We start from the raw sequence: 17051 nt of genomic DNA, 5'->3' as shown, positions 1-17051 counted from the left end.
TTGATCAAATCAATGATTGGTGTATATTTCCAATTATATCTTTCATTTTGCGACATCGTTTTTACAATATGAAAGAAGATGAATTTTTTCTACGATCTGCAATGTACGAACTTTATGACTCGTACCATTTGGATTTCTTTAACTCTATCGATTGTAATTTATTTTTATAACTATTTACAAGTCTATCTAAGTTCACATCTTCGGCTTTCAACTTCGTCCTCTGTTTCGGCTGCAAAAAAGATTTAAAAAAAAGAGTATTAGTAAATGAATCGGAATGAAAACATTATAGCGGACTATAGATCTTTCATGTACTTTAATATTTTTTGTAGAAACGCATAAAATTCACAGTCCGATTTTAAAGCATCGCGATTATGTAGATGAAGTACTAACTTTGATTTCATTTTTATTTTCATTCCTATTTTTCCTCTTCTCCTTCAGCTTCTGAGAAAACTTCTTCATCTTTTTCTCTTTCTTCACTGTCTGATGGTGCACCGCAGCTTGGTTCCTCAATTTGAACTTCGACCTCAATTTATTCTCACCCTGCTTGGCAACCATTCCTACAAATGGTTTTTTACCTGCCTCGTTAACCTCGGATTTACTCGATTCACCAAATTTCGATCTTTTTATCGGGGTTTCTTCATTTGTCGCTTCTCCTTTCCTTTTAGCTTTGTTCCCTGGCCAAGTAGGATTGTTTTCACGACTCTTTTGAATTCGTTTCTGTTTAGCGTTCACCATAACTCGATTTTCTATCGAGAAGGACACTATTGGTCGCTATAAAAATAATCGAAGCGTTATAATCTCAATTTCAAAGAAAATAAATCATAAAAATATATAATATAATTGTGGCGGTACCTACTCTTTTGGGATTGAACACGTTAGGATTATTGTTTATATTTCTCAGTGCTTGAAGTGCATCGTCGTGTTTTGTATACGAAACGAATCCGTATTCCTTTGATTTTCCTACTCCTTTCGCGTCAACGTTCCTGAGATCTCGCATGACACGTGCCTTGAACAAAATTACAGTTTTTACAGTTAGTTTTTTCTATTATCAATGATAAGCATTTTTTAAATGACTGAATTGAATTTAAAAGCACCTCTCGAATGATTGCTCCTGCGGGTCCATGACGTTCAACGACTTTGCGAAACTTTGCGTCATCTAGCGTCGGTGGTAGATTGTGAATGACAAGCCTAATTCTAGAGACGAACATATTCAAATTGCGCAATATCTGCGACTTCCACTGTTCAATTTGCAATCGTTTTGCCATGTCTGCTGCCGAGACTCCACTGGCTGCCGCACTACCGGCCATTATAACTAAACGATAAATTCAAACAATTACAAGTGCCTTTAAAATACAATAAACTGGTATTCGCTGAAATTTTTTCAAGTCTTACCGCCTTCTTTCACGAGGTACAGATTCCTGGTGTCTTTCTGTTTCAGTTGCTTCGAATTTGCTTTATTTTCGATCTCGTTTCTGTCTATTGCCAATTGCGCCTCCATTATTTGATCGTCTATTTCTAAATCCTTTCCTGCGGCCAAACATTTCTCTGCATCCTCAACATTCTATAATATAATAGAGCAATACATTTTTCAGTGCAACACTGATGCGATATTTATAATATATCACTCCCCAAGGTCATTGCAAAGTCAAATAATTATAATTTTAATTTACGATGCAAACGGAGTCAGGACAATTCTAATTTAAAACAAAGCCTGGAACAATTTTGTCATTTTCAATTTTTGTTTTCCCTGACCGCCGATTTCCACCACAATTTGCAGACTGAGTAAACCTAAACGTACCCTAAATTTAACGAACGCCGTGCCCTTTGAGTACTCTGTAAGCGGGTCTATGCACACGAGAGCGTAGAAAACAGGTCCGAATTGCTCCACGAATTTTTTTAATTGCTCATTTTTCACGGAAAATGGCACATTTTTAAAGAAAACCGTCTTTCCTTCGGAAACATCGTGAGACTCGTAACGAGGACGTTTTTGTTCCTTTATATCCTTTTCCTCCTCTTCTTCTTCTTCTTCTTCTTCCACATCTTCGTCATCTTCGGATAATTCCTCGTCATTGGTTTTACCGTTACTCTCTACTTCAATATTAATGTCTTGATCATCCTCGTCAGATGCAACCGACTCTGACGAACCATCTTCCTCTCTGTTCCCTCTATTGCTGTTAAAAAGAACATTTATAAATCCTATCTTAATGGCAATATTAAATAGACTTAATAAATACGTTTACTTACCTATCTAACTCTTCATTCGGATTCGATTTCTCTGCAGTGTCTACAGCAGGTCCATCTTCAGTATCACTCTCTTTCTCAACCTTCACTGTCACTTCATCATCTTCCTCAACCTTCACTTTTACTTCACTCTCATTGGTGTTATCCGTATCATTTGTACCAAACTTATTCTTGGGTACCGCCCAATCGACAACAATGGGTCTGTTGAGGAGCGGTTGCAAATTTGCATAATATATAGCCTTTGCTGCGCTTTGCACAAGGTCAAATTGCAGAAATGCACAGCCAACGCTCTTCCCATCGCTTCGTTTCAAGATGTTTACGTCTTCTATTGTTCCATATTGAGCAAAATGCTGTCTTAAATGTTCCTCGGTCGCCTAGAACGAATGAATGTACAAATAAACATTGAAACGAACAATTAAAAGTCTCTACTTACATCAAACGCTAAATTTCTTATTACGACCCTTGCTCTCTTCTTCTTATTCTTTTCTTTTAGAAACTTTCTATGCTCCTTTCTCGCTGGTTCCTCTTTCTTGGGCGATTCTTTCTCCGTCTTTATTTGGTTTGGTTCTCTCTCAGGCGATAGTTCTCTCCACACCCATTTTTCTTCTTGCGCATCTCCGACATCTTCTTCATGTCCCTCGTCTTCCTCGACTTCTTCATGACCCTCGTCTTCCCCGTCTTCTTCATCTTGATCTGCAGCATTTGCATTTTCTGCTTCCTTCTTCAGCTTCTCACAGTATCTTGACTTCGATATAGCCCAACTACTGTTTATTACTCTGCCTGAAATAATAGTTGTTTAGCTTAATGCAATTAATAAATAATATTGTACAAGAGGGCATCGGAACATTGTTTTACCAAGGAATTCCTTTTTATTTGTATTAAATATTGCCTTTGATGCATCTCCTAATTCTTTAAATTCAACAAAGCAACATCCTACGGGCGAACCATCGGCACGTTTTGGAAAATTGATGTCGTCTATTTGACCAAACGGCGCATATAATCTTTTGATATCCTCCGGTGTTGCCTACAAGCAGAATATGAATAAATTTAAATTTTAACATTTTGATTTTAACACGATTATAGAATCCACTCACCTTAAACGAAAGATTACGAATAATAATCCTTGGCTTTTTATTGTCGTTTGCATTGTCATGTGCATTGTTATTCGAGTTCTGTGCTGCTCTTCTATATTTCTGTGCCTTTATTTTCTTTCTGTAGATCCAAGAAAGTTTCTTTTTGTCTCCTTTATTCTCTACAGAGTTAGAAATAGGCACGAATTAAAAAGTTGTCAATAATCAATTGAATTAAATGATTTAAATAAATGATCATTTTATTTAGAACACAAAAATTGCTGTAAACATGACGTTAACACTTACTATAATTCGTATTCCGCATGGCGAACGCGTACTGCTACAATCGCACAATAAAACGTCTAATTATTTAACGTAATTAATATATTCAATATATATTTAACTCGTTCTCATGCTGCATGTTACAACCACAAATGTTTATAGTTGAGGTTATGGTAACCGCGTGTACTAAATACATGAACAGATGGCGCTAATATAACTTGCTGATAAAAATACAAAATACAAAACAAATATATACAATGTTCTTATTTTGTAACCGTTTATCACCATAGTTAATAATCAGAATTTTCCCTCTTGCAAATAATACGTAATTATAAATCTTTCAATACGGATTACAAATTTCGCGCGGAATGTTCTCCGAGCCCGTTACCGCTCTCCGATTGGTCGGTTCAATCGGGAACTACAAAACTGACATAGACAGTATAAAGAAGATATAAAAATTTTCCGTAGTAACACGACAGGATTGGACGAGCCCAGACGAGCCATATTGAACATAAGTATAATAAATTAATAATAGCGATAATATATAGATATGTGATAAACAATTATTTATACATTAAAATAACGAAGTACACGAACGAAGAGCAAATTTGTTGGGAACCGTGTAATTGACAAATTACACGCTGCAAAGTGCACTATAATTTATCTATTTAAATTGAAGCAGATATTTTGTAATAACAATCGATCTGAGTGGTCGTTCGAGCCGTTTAAAACCGTTCAATCGAACGCAAAAATTCCCGTCAAAAATAGACTCATCGAACGTCGAAAGTTGTCCAAGAGCCGAACAACGATTCGACGGGCGAACCTAATTGCGAACAAGAGGCCCCGATAGATTAATGGATAAGCATCAGGATATCAGCCGTGTATCGATATAATAATAAAAGATGCGAGAAGCGGACATAATCTATCTCATTTCGGTCGGTCGCGCAAGAAAATCCGTTGTTGAAGAGGTTTCAAATCGGACGGAAGTAGAATCGATACTCCAGAATTCGATAGTGGCGAAAGTATGGCCGAAAGCGGATTTTCATTTCTGCTAAAGACAAAACAGCAAACAACACAGTGAAACGCGATTATTATGACCGAGTTAAAAGCACTTTATTGCCTCCTTTTGTTAACGTTTCTCGAGTTGACGTCACAAATTCGACCGTCCTTACACGGACACAATAATGGTAAGCACGTATTTACGCTATTTCAACGTTTCGCGATCACACTGACAATGAGACGATACACAGCCGAAACGATACCAGTGCATTGTTAGTTTACGCAAAATTTCCATGTTTTCAGCCTGCATCGAGACTTTTCTATTTCAACGTTTTGTATCGCGATTTCCAAAGGTCGAGGATTTGTCATTTTTCCTTTGGGAATCGGATAACTGCCAGTCCGAAAAAATATAGATGTTTTTGTGTACAATCACAACTTTTTTTTATGTCATTCGTGCACGAAAACATATCTCTGTTTACTTGGAAAAACTCCATTTTCATTTCCTCAGTCTGTTAATTTCAAACGGAACGGTTCGTTCAATCGTCTTGGCTGTGCTGACAGAAATCTGCACCTTCTCTGACAACATCGCGTAACATAACTCCGCACTATACTTCCCTTTAAATCTACAGTAACCGCAACATCTTTGTCATTCATAATTTCTTAGATGAACAACAATATCTCTATATTTTCACTAATGATTCGATCAACAACAGAGCATTAGATCTCTGTTTCAACATCAGAAATCTTTTGTATTCGTTTGCGAATCCAACTGGTTTCATTTGAGAATTTCGGTTATCTTTGTATCAACCTAATATTAATACTGTTACGGTAGAGCGTTCGATATAAAGTTACAACGCCATCAATAGATTTATAGTAACTGTTCTAGTGCCAGGGGTAATTTTAAAAAACATGTCGAATATAAGAAGACGATCTTGTAAAACGGTTTCTAATTAACGGTTCTATCCCTTTCAGCATTCGTACAAGATGACAATGATGTTCAATACCTTTTGGACAACATACCTATGTCTGTGCATAAGGTCAGTGATACTAGTTTGTCTAACGTTTAAATACTATTGTTAAATATAATGATTTTATTAATCAATCTATTTTCCAGGAATTTACCAATACAGTGCACGGTGCTGGGTAAGCATAACACTCATTAAAATAATGGTGAGTGGAAGTAGGAAAGGTTTTCATTACAAACATCCTTCCTTATACTTGAAACATTTGCGCACAGTATCGTAGTCTCGCGTTGATGATTTGATTACTTGCGATAAGATAAGAACAGTCTTCTATGAAAAAAAGAAAGTCTTTTTTCCAACTTAATAATGCAGACTTCACATTATGTACATTAATGTTCTAATCATTTAATCATCTCATCGTAGTACCACGTCTAAACAACGCTTTGAAATTCTAAACACTGCTTTACTAACTGTGGTCGTTTCGAACTAATTTTTCTTGTACCTTTCCTATTTTCAATTTCCACTATTAGAAGTATACGGAACGATTTCTGGCACCGTTCATTCAAATACTCGAACTGTCTTTTAAGGGACGCCCCGGCCAATGAAGACAAAACACAAGATGCATTGTCCCATGTTTATTTCCAACCACATGTTTTGGACTTCAAAGAAAGGTGAGCGAGGTGTGCGATGTTAATGTTGATTGTACATATTTCACATAGAACTGCGTAAAATCGATATATATTTCTTTTTTTCAGACAACTTGGTATACCCCACCAAGAAACTGTGATCTTGTTTAATAAAGATCACAACAAAACGATCCATCTTTTATCGATATCTGGAAATACACGACATTTCCATTCATCGTTCTTTCGAAGTAAAGTAAGTCTATACACTTGTACGTAATAAATGATCCTCGAGATGGTAATTATTATCATTCGATTTGCGTAGGTAATACCATCGCTCGGGAACACAACGTTCAATGTTGTTTTTCTCGGTCGAGAAGAAGGTGATATTGATACGCATCTCTTTATACATACTACAGATGGAACTATAAAATACCAAGTAACCAATTCAAGATATCTGTAACGGTACAGATTTCAATTATTTTCCCTCTGGCTAACGATAGAATGTCACTGTTTCAGGTAAAAGGAATAAGTGTCAGTAGCCCTTATCGACTCAGACCTGTAGTGGGTGTTAAATTACCTTTAAATGCAACATTTACTCCACTTATATATATGCACAATCCACATCCGGAAGCTTTACAAGTGCGTATTCAAATATAAATGTTGTAATTTACATTCTCTCGTGCGTTCATCTTGAAATTGTGTTTTATCAAAAGGTTCTAGAAGTATATAGTAGCGGTGGAGAATTTCAGCTAGAATTGCCATCAGGAGAGGTAGAGGGTTCGCGCGATCTATGGGAAATCCCACCATATCAAACAAAGCCTATTATAAGACTACATTTTAATGCTTACGCAGAGAAAAACCATACCACGTATATTAGGTACGTAGCTTTATATTACTCGGAAAGGGTGTTCCGAATTTTTTCCGATAATGGCTAAACTCGAATGACTTCAGGAGTCAGTATACAGAATTTGATTGATGATAATATGTTTATGTTGTAGGCTTAAAGTAAACAATACTTCGGAACTGCTTGTCGTGACAGTCGAAGTTGAAGTGAAAAGTGGGTCTGGTCTCCATTGGGGCGGAAGTTCCGGTGTAATCAATTTAGGTATGGGAGGATCGTTACAGCCCCCCATACAATACCCCATCGCTTTGAAGAATTCGGCAAAAAAACCGATTAAAATTATGGTGAGCGTCTCGTTGCTCTTCAGCATTGTTTATCTATTCTATTATCGTTACAAACGAACGTACTATTTTTGTCGCAGAATATAATTAGCACGCCGGTGTCCAAAGCGTTGAAACTTCACTTTGAGCAAGCGATAATTCCAGGAGACACGGACATACCGATTGCGATTGGAGCACTAGTTTATGACTGTATGTGGCCTGATATTATACAGGGTGGCCTGTGAATTGTTGTCCAGATTATGGGTTAGGGAAAAGGAAAGTTAAAAATGACAAAACTATTCCTGGCTTCGAGTCGTTGAATTTTTTTGACCGTATTTGCACTGTAAATCACAGGCCACCCTGTATACAATAATTATTTGACTTTGCGACGATCTTGGGAACTCTTGCGCGGTCACGCTGGTTTTACCAAGGTCATAAAGCTTCTCAAGATCATCACAAGGTCAAATAATTATCACAATGTGCCCTGTCCTCGAAACCATACAACATTCGTCCGAGACATTTTTCTGCGTTTCGAACACTAGGTTTACGAACATTCATTTTGTAGCCATTCTTTCGATAATATATACTATAATAATTGAGAAGATCACAACAAAATCGTGATTAAATATATTAGAACGCGTCTCGTAAACATAGTGTTGATAAAATCGCGTGCATGTATTTAAGCTGGGCGTGTAGGATGCAACTATATTTATCCGTATATGTTTGTTTTCCAGGGAAGACAGGTTTAGAGTTACAACATTTCAAAGGGAAGCTAGTGATTAAAGCGATGGGTCCCGGCGGCACCAATCAGAAACTAACGATACCATGGATAGCACAAGTTCTACAGGGTGGTTTAGAAGTAAACGCATCAACTACGCATTATTGTTCCCTTCAGTCGAATCAGGCGCGGAATTTTAGCGTCGTTAACAAATTTAAATTACCGTTAGCCATCACGAACGTCACGATGTCGACACACGTGAAGTCGCTGTTCACGGTAAGCATACTTGAAACAACCAGATTCAGGCAATATAAATGATAATTTATAGAATAATCTGTATAAATTTTTGTCAGATAAAAAATTTTATCCCGAGGGTGCTAAAGCCTGAGCAGAAGGTGAATATTTTTTCATTGCAACTTGCCAAAGATAGGAAGACGGACAACGTGAAGATGGAGTCGTCGATATTGATTCATTCGAATGTTTCCGTGACGGAGGTTCCACTGCTCAGTTACGATGGCAAAGTAAGGAAAATCGTGCCCGAAGAGAGGGATACTGACGAGGGCACGATGAATTTTGGCACAGTTAGCAGTGGGACCGAGAGCGAAGCTATCTTTGCTCTGGAAAATCAGAATCCGATTAATATCGATCTCCACGTGTGGGGCGTGAACATGCCGGGAGCAGTGCTGGAGCTCATGGGATGCCACAGGGGGCCAGCTGATTTTCTGGACAAGGAGCTTCGCAATATAACTGTGTGCAGTCACACCGGCAATGTAAGAGAAAATCTCTTGCTCCACATTTTTCAAATTACAACGATTAGACTGTTTTAATTCCTTTGCTGTCTTAAATTGCATCGGCGAATCGAAAAACATTTCCTATAATTTCAGCAATACATAAAGCCCGGTTACTTAGCCATCTTTAAGATTAAAGTGAAGACCCCCATGGTCGAGGAGGACACCATAGTGGGCGACGTTTTTGTTAGGACCACCTACGAGAAATTCATTTTACCAGTTTACATGCGGGTGGCGTACGGGAGGCTCTCTTTGAAGAAACTTATTTTTACCGATTGTTTTCCAGTGAGTCATCACCGATATCTTTATACGATTAAAAAAATTGAATATTTTGTGAAATCGTATTTCCTTGCAGGGGTCGATTTGTGTACAACAAGTGAAAGTGTATTCAACGTTCGTGAGACCCATGCAAGTGACTCGAATCGCACCTGTTTACAAAGATCATAGAATAAAGTATATTCCTTTGGAAGAGGCGTCGATGCCGGTTATAACGAAGGGCGAAAGTTATGTTGGTTCAGTTAGAATCGAACAATCCATGACCTGTAAACATCATTGTTATTTGGGTTTGTCGTTGGAGACTAATGGTGAGCGTTCCATTTTTTAAATGTATTCGATGTTTACAAATCATTTACTGCAGGGAGGTCCAACTTGTTCCCTTCCGAGAACCGCGAGGTCTCCACCATTAGTCAAACCTTTTCCCACTGCTACGCACAGCCGTAGAATTAGTGGGGCGCAGGGGACAGGGACGAAGTTGCGTGTAGTTCGCGAACTGCAAGTTGGAACTCCCTGTTTTGCTGTAATATCTGTGGTTGTCAGGAAAAACGCCGCGTGTCACAATTTCAAAAATTTCAGTTTACGAATTAACCCTTGTGTAGTCAACTGGGTACCCATTTACTGTATTTCTTTCAACAATTTGTTAGTGTTCCCCTAAAAAATATTACACAAAATTTCTCTGAATATCCATTCTTTACTCGCTAATATATTAATTTATAGTCTTATAATAAGAATTTGCGCAAACAGGTTAAATACAAAAAGGTTTTAAATAATTTATACATTCTGGTATTTACCAGAAAAAATGTTATACGTCAAAGTTCATTAGTGATGAAAACTTTAAACGGCAATATCTCGAAAGTGAAATTGTGTGACACGCGGCGTTCTTCCTGACAACCGCAGAATATTTTTGTACGGTAATTGCAACAATTCGATAACGCAACGGTGTTATTGCAGCTGGTAAACAGTGGCTAAACACATTGGACCTCCCATCGCACACAAGGGACTCCGATTTGAATCTGTTGAACACGAAATACACGCGTTTCCTGAACTCGACGGGCGGCCGTTCGTGGGAGAACATAACGATGCGTCTAGACACTACCGAAGTTCGCGGGCACAAATTTTTCTTGAACATTAAACCGTATTGGCCCAGTCTATTGACTGGTTTCGGTAACAATAAGAATAAAGTCGTCGTGGTGTTTCCGTTAACGCAGGTTGGGAATACGTCTTACAGATCGATTAAACTATACAATCCGGGTACCAGTCCTTTGTTTATACAGCTGGTAATGGATTGGAATTACCCGCAAGGGACAAGGCTCTATCATTCGTTGCCAGCCAAGTACGTGGTACTCGTTCATAAACGAAACCAATCTTTTGAATTGTACAGGGTGACAACAAATAACGGAGTTAATCATTTCTGTCATTTCTTGTCACCCTGTATTTTAATTCGCAAGATGTCTAATGCGTTGTGTTTGTTTGTAGGTTTAAATTCGCGTGCGTAGAATGTGGGTCTGCAGTGGCGGAAGAGTTTAAGTTAGAGGAGAGTGTAGAGGATAGAGAACAGTTTGAGAAACAGTGGGACGTTTCGGTAGCGTCACAGACGATTTCTGTGTATTTGAAACGTTCCGAGTCGAGGACGATACGAGTGTCGTACACTCCGGTCTCGCCCACATTGTCGTCCGGGCTTTTATACATTAGGTATATCTCTCTCTGTCAAATAATACGGTATAATAGATACAATCGCTGTCGAATACCGATTAAAAACATTATGTTTCTTCTAGAAACAACATGACGATTTTGGAGGTACTTCGTGTAATGGGGCAAGGGGCGAATGCACAATTCAGGTTCGGAAATCGAAAGCCAGGTTCCACCACACCGTTGCTTTTCGAACTCGCCGACAAACACCTAAAAGATTGCGAACGTATGTACGTTTCTTTACCTTGGTGCTACTGTTTAAGCGATACACAGTGTTCGCAAGGCCTATCCTCTAAGATCGGCCACCGTTTGGTGTCTAATCTTAAGCTATGTCCATACTGAAGCAACATCGAGCCACGTTTTATTCGTCTATCTTCTTCCAAAAAGAAGAAGGCGACTCAAGATGCGGCAAAAAGTTGCTCGATATTGCTTCAGTGACACTGAATCTCTAATATAATTAGAGATGAAGCTGAATCAGCGTGGATTGCTTCAGTGTATATCATTCCACACGTTAAAAATATTAAAAAATGATTTCCGGCTTGAATCAGACTAGCACATGTTAATATATGATTTGTTTGTCGATTATAGGAGAGCAATCTAAAAGGAATCCCGCGCCGAACATAACAGTGAAGAGGTCCTTTATGGCCAGGAATACTGGCGAATTGCCGATAGAAGTGTACGACTTCTTCATCAACGGTCTCCGCTGCGAGGGTTACGGGTTCCGAGTCCTAAATTGCATGCCGTTTAGCCTGGCTCCGAACGCGACCAAGAAGATTGAGATAGCTTTCACTCCAGACTTCACATTGTCGCGGATCGAGAGGAAGCTGGTGATAGCAACGAGCTTAGGGTCGGACAGCGACATAGAGAACGGCATGGTGACGCTAAATTTGCTGGCGACGTTGCCTCCACAGTCTTTAGAGGACTGTAGCGCAGCTTTGACGAGACCTTCGTGGGAATGCGGACTTCAGTGGGCAGCTATGTGTCTGTCGTCGATCTTGTTGATCTGTATCCTTTCTATCTCGTTCCTCGAGGCGGACAGAGTGCTCAGAGGACCTCTGAATCTCACCAGAGAGACTCCGAGACAGCCTCCTTTCGACTTGAGATTGCTATCGAACATGCCGGTGCACTCGACGCAGGACGCGCCTCTAAAGGAGAAGCTGATTAGCGAGGAGAAGCAAAAGGCAGCGAAGAAGGAGGATACTTATCCAGATTGGGGACTGATGAACGTGAAGAAGTACAAAGAGAAGGAAAACACGCAGAAAGGCCTGAAGATCCCGGATTGGTCCGCTGACGAAGAACGCAGGTTCAAGCTGGATACCGAAACGAAGGACTTGCTGTCGTTCAAACGCTGCGACGAGCTCTCGTTGGATAACGGTAACAATGTCATGAACAATATCGCGCTCGGGGCTAAGAAGAGGAACAACAAGAGGCAGAATAACGGGCAGGAGGTGCAGACCGACAATTGTTTGTCGGAGACCGTGTTCCCGGACGTTCAGGGGACACAGGAGAAGAAGTATACCGTGAACACGTACATGAAGTCGAGTCCTGTGACGAACAGGAAGGGCAAGTCGAGTCAGATGGTCAAGGAGGAGACGAAACTGGTGGATCACGAGGTGCAGGTCGACACAACGGGCTTGTTGACCAACACCAGGAACAGCAAGCTGGATAACAAGAGGAAACCGAGCTCGGTCGGCAGCAACAATAATAGTCACGTTTCGTTTAAGAAGTTCGAGTCGAATAGCAGTCACAGGAACATTCAGCTGTCCGAGGAGGAGACGTCTTCTACAACGACCGAGAGCTCTATTCAGGATGACCCGCCGCCGTGTAAGGTACATCGAAATTCTCATAGATTTTGTTTATCACCTTTTTTGTGTGTTCTCGAGAAATTTCATTTTAAAGAAAAATGTTATAACGTTCGAATACGATCGATTGCTCGTCGGAAGATTTTTCCTATAGCCGGAGTGATCTATATTAAGGTTTTCTTTGTTACAGAACTTTGATCAGCCATGCGGAAAGTCTGAGAAGCTGCAAAGGAAGCCGGTGACCAAGAAGACTAAGCCGCAATCGATCACGCCTGTGCCATGTGTGGACTATAGGGATAATTACGAGGGAGACTGCGACGACGACGAGTATGACAAAGAGAGGCATAACAATCCGAATAGGTGGAAAACGAGCACGACAAGATCAACTATAAAGCATCACATACACTCGTCCCGCACCGTTGAGTCGTCGTGCAAGCTGCCTCGACAGAACAAGAATCCTCCGAGGAAAGACAAAGGATCTCAGAAGCGTCGTGGAATGGACAAAACGCATGCGAAAGGTGTCCTATCCTCCGTGTTCTTCTTACAATAATTTCGTTTCTTGAAAAATCTACTCTAAGAAGAAGTAGTCTGAAATTTTCGTATTTTCGTAATGTAACATTTTCTATTTTCCAACAAGAAGTAGTCCGAAATTTTTATCTTCTCGTAATTTAATATCTTCGAAAAGATATTTAAAGCCAGTGTGTTTACGAGGGGGATTCTAGAATTACAGCGAAAGAGGAGTATCGAAGATAAATTTGCGGATTTAATTGTTGCAGCAACATCGTTAAACGGAAGCACTAGCCAAAGAGAAGACTCGTCGCGATCGTTGGGTGCGGTGTCAGCTCCATTACCTCCGCCCCCGTCCTGTTGGGGTGAAAATCGCGCGAAATTCAGCGATGTCGTGGCCAGGAGTCCTGAGAGCATCTCTCCGTTCTCGAGCTTGAACAAGCTACACAAACCGCAGACGACTACGCATACATTGTCGACAGTCTTCAGCAACGATACCAAAGATATAGATTATACTAAACAACAGTCCAGTCAGGAAATGATACACACGGCGAACGACTACAGAATGTTGTCTAGCTCCCCACCCCTCCGTGTTCAGCCTATCGAGGAGAAGCCGCTTAGTCAGGACCCCCTGAAGATGCAGAATACCTTGCAGCATTCGAATAGCTACTTCATGAACGCTTTCACTGAACCGCCGGTAAATCACAAAATCATTTAACTCTCAGTTTAGAGATCGTAAAGACGCACCCAGTGAAGAATTATTCAGCAAATTGATTTCTTTGGGTACATGCTATTTAAAAAATGACTAAACATTTTGATAGATACAAATACGACCATAAAATGCTCACATTCAGTGCTCGATAAACCTAGTGACAAATGGGATTCCTTAAATTGTTTCTGGCTTACGGATCGGTCGATCCGAAGCTAATTCTCAACGCAAAAAAGAAATGGGATTTAGCATTAAGGTTTATTGTGCAAAAACATCAGAGTCTAGGAAATACAGTCGACTTTATATACAGTGACTCCCACTAATATTCGGACACACTTAAAAACACCATAACTTTTTTAATATTGGACTATGCGACTTGAACTTCTTCGGGAAGCCAGAGCAATTAGTTTACTGCAGGATGTGAAAAGAAATTTTTTCAAAAATTGCATTTGGTCGGAATTGTAGAGAGAATACTAAAAGTTGCAATTTACAACTTTTTTATGCGGGCCTATATTGAAATTTTATAAAATACGTTTTGTAGATCTGTGTCAATTATATGCACTGTGAAAGTTTCATAGCAATCGGTTGATGCGGGAAAAAACGACAGACATTGAAAGATTTAAGAATCCTTAGAATTACTGCAGTTAGAGACCGGAAATCGTGAGAAACTGCAATTTTTACCATTTTTAAACGTTTGTAGCTCATTACAACGTCCACCGATTTTGATGAAATTTTCAGAATATGTTTAATCGATACAGATCTACGACACGTGTTTTGTAAATTTTCCTTATAAGCCCACATAAAAAAGTTAAAAAATACAACTTTTAGTATTTTCTCTGCAATTCCGACAACTTGCAGTTTTCTTCAAAAATTTTTGTCACGTTCTGTAGCAAACTAATTGTTCTAACTTCTCCAAAAATTTCAGGTCGTATATTTCCATATTAAAAAAGTTATGGTGTTTTTAAGAGTGTCCGAATATTAGTGGGAGTCACTGTATATGACGTGTTCAACCTTGCGTCTTTAAATTTCAGTTTGAACGAGAACTGGTGCCGTACGATGATCTTCCAGAAACGGACGAGCCCCTAATGGAACTGGAGAGCCCTGAAGAGGACACGCGATGTCAGTTATGGGAAGATAGACCCGTATACAATAATTTATTGTCGGATAACACGAGCGGGTTTTACACGGAATCGTCGAGGTCCCCTGAGAAGCCACCTTCGATGCTGGCGGATACGTTAAGGGGTAAGAAACTAACTTAACTGTTGAAATTAAATATTCTTCTGTATTTATAATGTTTGTATTGGGTTTTGCAGATAATTGGATGTCAGTCGAAGCAAATTGGGAACCGTTATACACAAGGGCAGCAGTTGGGGAGGAAAGAAGTTGCGTTTGGGGGGTGAACACAGGTGGTGTTTGGGCTGCGGGTCCTTGGGGGGCAGCTACCCCGCCTGTAAATTCACAATTGTCCTCTTTACCGACCGAACCGGACACGCAGGTGAGGAAAAGATTTTGCTAGACTCACGGATCTTTATGCATTTATAACAAAATATGATTTCTCATCTATTAAGATTATTGAGAGAAGAAAGAACATTCTATTTGGTTTCTATTTTTCGTAATCGACGCAGACAATTTTTATTTTGCATAAAGATCCGCAGTCTGGATATTACATACATATGTATTACCGCAGACGAGGCATAGGAGTAGATCGTTCAACATATGGAGTTTTGTGTCTCACGATCTAAAATACCCACATCGTTAATAACCACTCGATTTCTGTCAAAGGACAGAATTGTTGAAGGTGGTTGAAGGTGCAAAAAAAAAGAATGGTCTGTCTTAGGATTGTTGAAGTAGGCCAGGGTAACTCTGGATGATTCAGTCCCTAAATAGTCAGTCCCTGGTCCTCCGCTCCTGCTGGAATCCGCGATCCCGGCCCGTCTGACTAACTGACTGAGTGAGCACTCTCGCCGAGCTCAGGCGGCACGTGCGCAGTGATGCGAAACACTCCTCACCTCAACTAATATCGATCGATTTCGATCGCCGTTATAGTAATTATTGATATACATATTATTTCTGGCTATGTAATGTTGATAACCATTCCTTTTGCCAACGATGTCGACAAGAACTCCCTAAAAATAAGTAATAGAACTCGAGGTACAGAATAACTTTTCTATAAACCATGATTACTTTATTCAACAGATCGTGCGACACGAAAGAGCCTAAGATGATATTAGAGGGACCAAATTAAGAATTTGTTTTATTTGTCGACGTACTTGGCTGTGAAAGAACATTTTTAACGAATCAACTGAACTGTGATTTGCAGGAAAGGTCCGGTTTCGATCCGTTTCGTTCTCTCAGTACAATATGGACACCGTCATCCACCGAAACATGGAAAAAGAAGCACGAAGACTAAAACCTGTTCCCACAATTCCCGATATTATACCTTGTGATATCGTAGACTTGGTTGAACGACATTTTTCTTTTCGAATACGAGAAGTAAATAACGTAATTTATTAGCGACACAATTTTGTGATTGACAACGCTTAAAGAGGGAAAAACTTGCTGGGTTTTTTCGTTGTTCTTCAATGTTTCTTGCGGATTTGTGATATTTTGTTGAATAGTACCTCGCATAATAATAATACCGAATAATTCGTTTTCGGTCAAAATTGTCTTTGTAACTTGTTGAAGTATCATCCACGTGTTGCGACACATTGTTAATCTGTGTTATTCATTGAGGCTCGAAACAATGTGATACGTTGAAATTTTTTCTGTTGACCTGGGGAATCGCACATGTAACGTTCTCTTTTCTTTTTTTCCTGTTCCTCGATCCGAAACGAGATTCTCTGTTCGCAGCAATTGAAACACAAATTAATCCGGAGGGCGAGAAAAATAAGATATCTGATTTATGGAATTTAATGCCTCTCGGTTGTCTACCGTCTTCGTTTCTCGTCGTACTTTCTACACAAAACGTATATAAAAAAAAAGAAAAGAAATGGTGATCACAATACTCAGAGAACGTTGGTCTTGGTGTTACACAAAAAAAAAAATAATGAAGTAATAATTAAGTTACTTGGAACGAGTGAGAACTGTGATTTTTATAGTCTTGACTTGTAGAAATTTCTTCAGTAAGTTTCCAAAATATTTTACAAAGTTGTGATGTATACAAAACAAAATAAAAATGTGTACCTACACTTCAAGACTGGTAATTGCTGTGTTTTAATCGT

The 17051-nt window shown here is 39.4% G+C and overlaps 2 protein-coding genes across 3 annotated transcripts; one reads left to right on the top strand and one right to left on the bottom strand.

Annotated features, from left to right (window-relative positions):
* Positions 1-26: 26 nt before the first annotated feature.
* LOC143215780 (RNA-binding protein 28) lies at positions 27-3795 on the bottom strand. 2 transcript variants are annotated; one of them, XM_076438230.1, is made up of 11 exons: positions 3618-3795; positions 3336-3493; positions 3097-3265; positions 2675-3021; positions 2245-2615; positions 1799-2165; positions 1393-1561; positions 1095-1312; positions 857-1006; positions 391-771; positions 27-229 (listed from the first exon to the last, which is right to left on the bottom strand). In XM_076438230.1, the coding sequence occupies exons 1-11, from the start codon at positions 3634-3636 to the stop codon at positions 113-115; spliced, it is 2466 nt and encodes an 821-aa protein (XP_076294345.1). In that variant the 5' UTR covers positions 3637-3795; the 3' UTR covers positions 27-112. The 2 variants fall into 2 exon arrangements, with proteins under 2 accessions (XP_076294345.1, XP_076294334.1); XM_076438219.1 differs by having other exon boundaries at positions 1799-2171; positions 3618-3794.
* Positions 3796-4126: 331 nt separating this feature from the next.
* On the top strand, positions 4127-17033 carry Tmem131 (Transmembrane protein 131). Its single transcript, XM_076438089.1, has 23 exons — positions 4127-4780; positions 5565-5629; positions 5707-5735; positions 6142-6225; positions 6310-6433; positions 6503-6616; positions 6697-6819; positions 6894-7057; positions 7179-7365; positions 7443-7551; positions 8076-8335; positions 8413-8829; positions 8944-9132; positions 9203-9431; positions 10075-10456; positions 10600-10815; positions 10899-11038; positions 11401-12641; positions 12805-13132; positions 13391-13818; positions 14862-15072; positions 15144-15325; positions 16151-17033. The coding sequence occupies exons 1-23, from the start codon at positions 4687-4689 to the stop codon at positions 16238-16240; spliced, it is 5406 nt and encodes a 1801-aa protein (XP_076294204.1). The 5' UTR covers positions 4127-4686; the 3' UTR covers positions 16241-17033.
* The last annotated feature ends 18 nt before the right edge of the window (positions 17034-17051 follow it).

This window comes from Lasioglossum baleicum, chromosome 2, assembly GCF_051020765.1.
Source record: "Lasioglossum baleicum chromosome 2, iyLasBale1, whole genome shotgun sequence".
Taxonomy (NCBI): domain Eukaryota; kingdom Metazoa; phylum Arthropoda; class Insecta; order Hymenoptera; family Halictidae; genus Lasioglossum; species Lasioglossum baleicum.
The sequence above is the reverse complement of the archived record's forward strand: the minus strand, read 5'-3'. Positions and strand labels throughout refer to the sequence as shown.

Bases quoted from the DNA above. Each gene is read 5' to 3' on its own strand.
- Tmem131 (XM_076438089.1), top strand. From the start codon at position 4,687: ATGACCGAGTTAAAAGCACTTTATTGCCTCCTTTTGTTAACGTTTCTC. The intron at 15,073-15,143 runs GTAAGAAACTAA...TGGGTTTTGCAG, and splicing joins GCTGGCGGATACGTTAAGGG to ATAATTGGATGTCAGTCGAA. The intron at 15,326-16,150 runs GTGAGGAAAAGA...TGTGATTTGCAG, and splicing joins CGACCGAACCGGACACGCAG to GAAAGGTCCGGTTTCGATCC.
- LOC143215780 (XM_076438219.1), bottom strand. The intron at 1,007-1,094 runs GTGCTTTTAAAT...ATTTTGTTCAAG, and splicing joins CAGGAGCAATCATTCGAGAG to GCACGTGTCATGCGAGATCT. The intron at 772-856 runs GTAGGTACCGCC...TTATTTTTATAG, and splicing joins ACGTGTTCAATCCCAAAAGA to CGACCAATAGTGTCCTTCTC.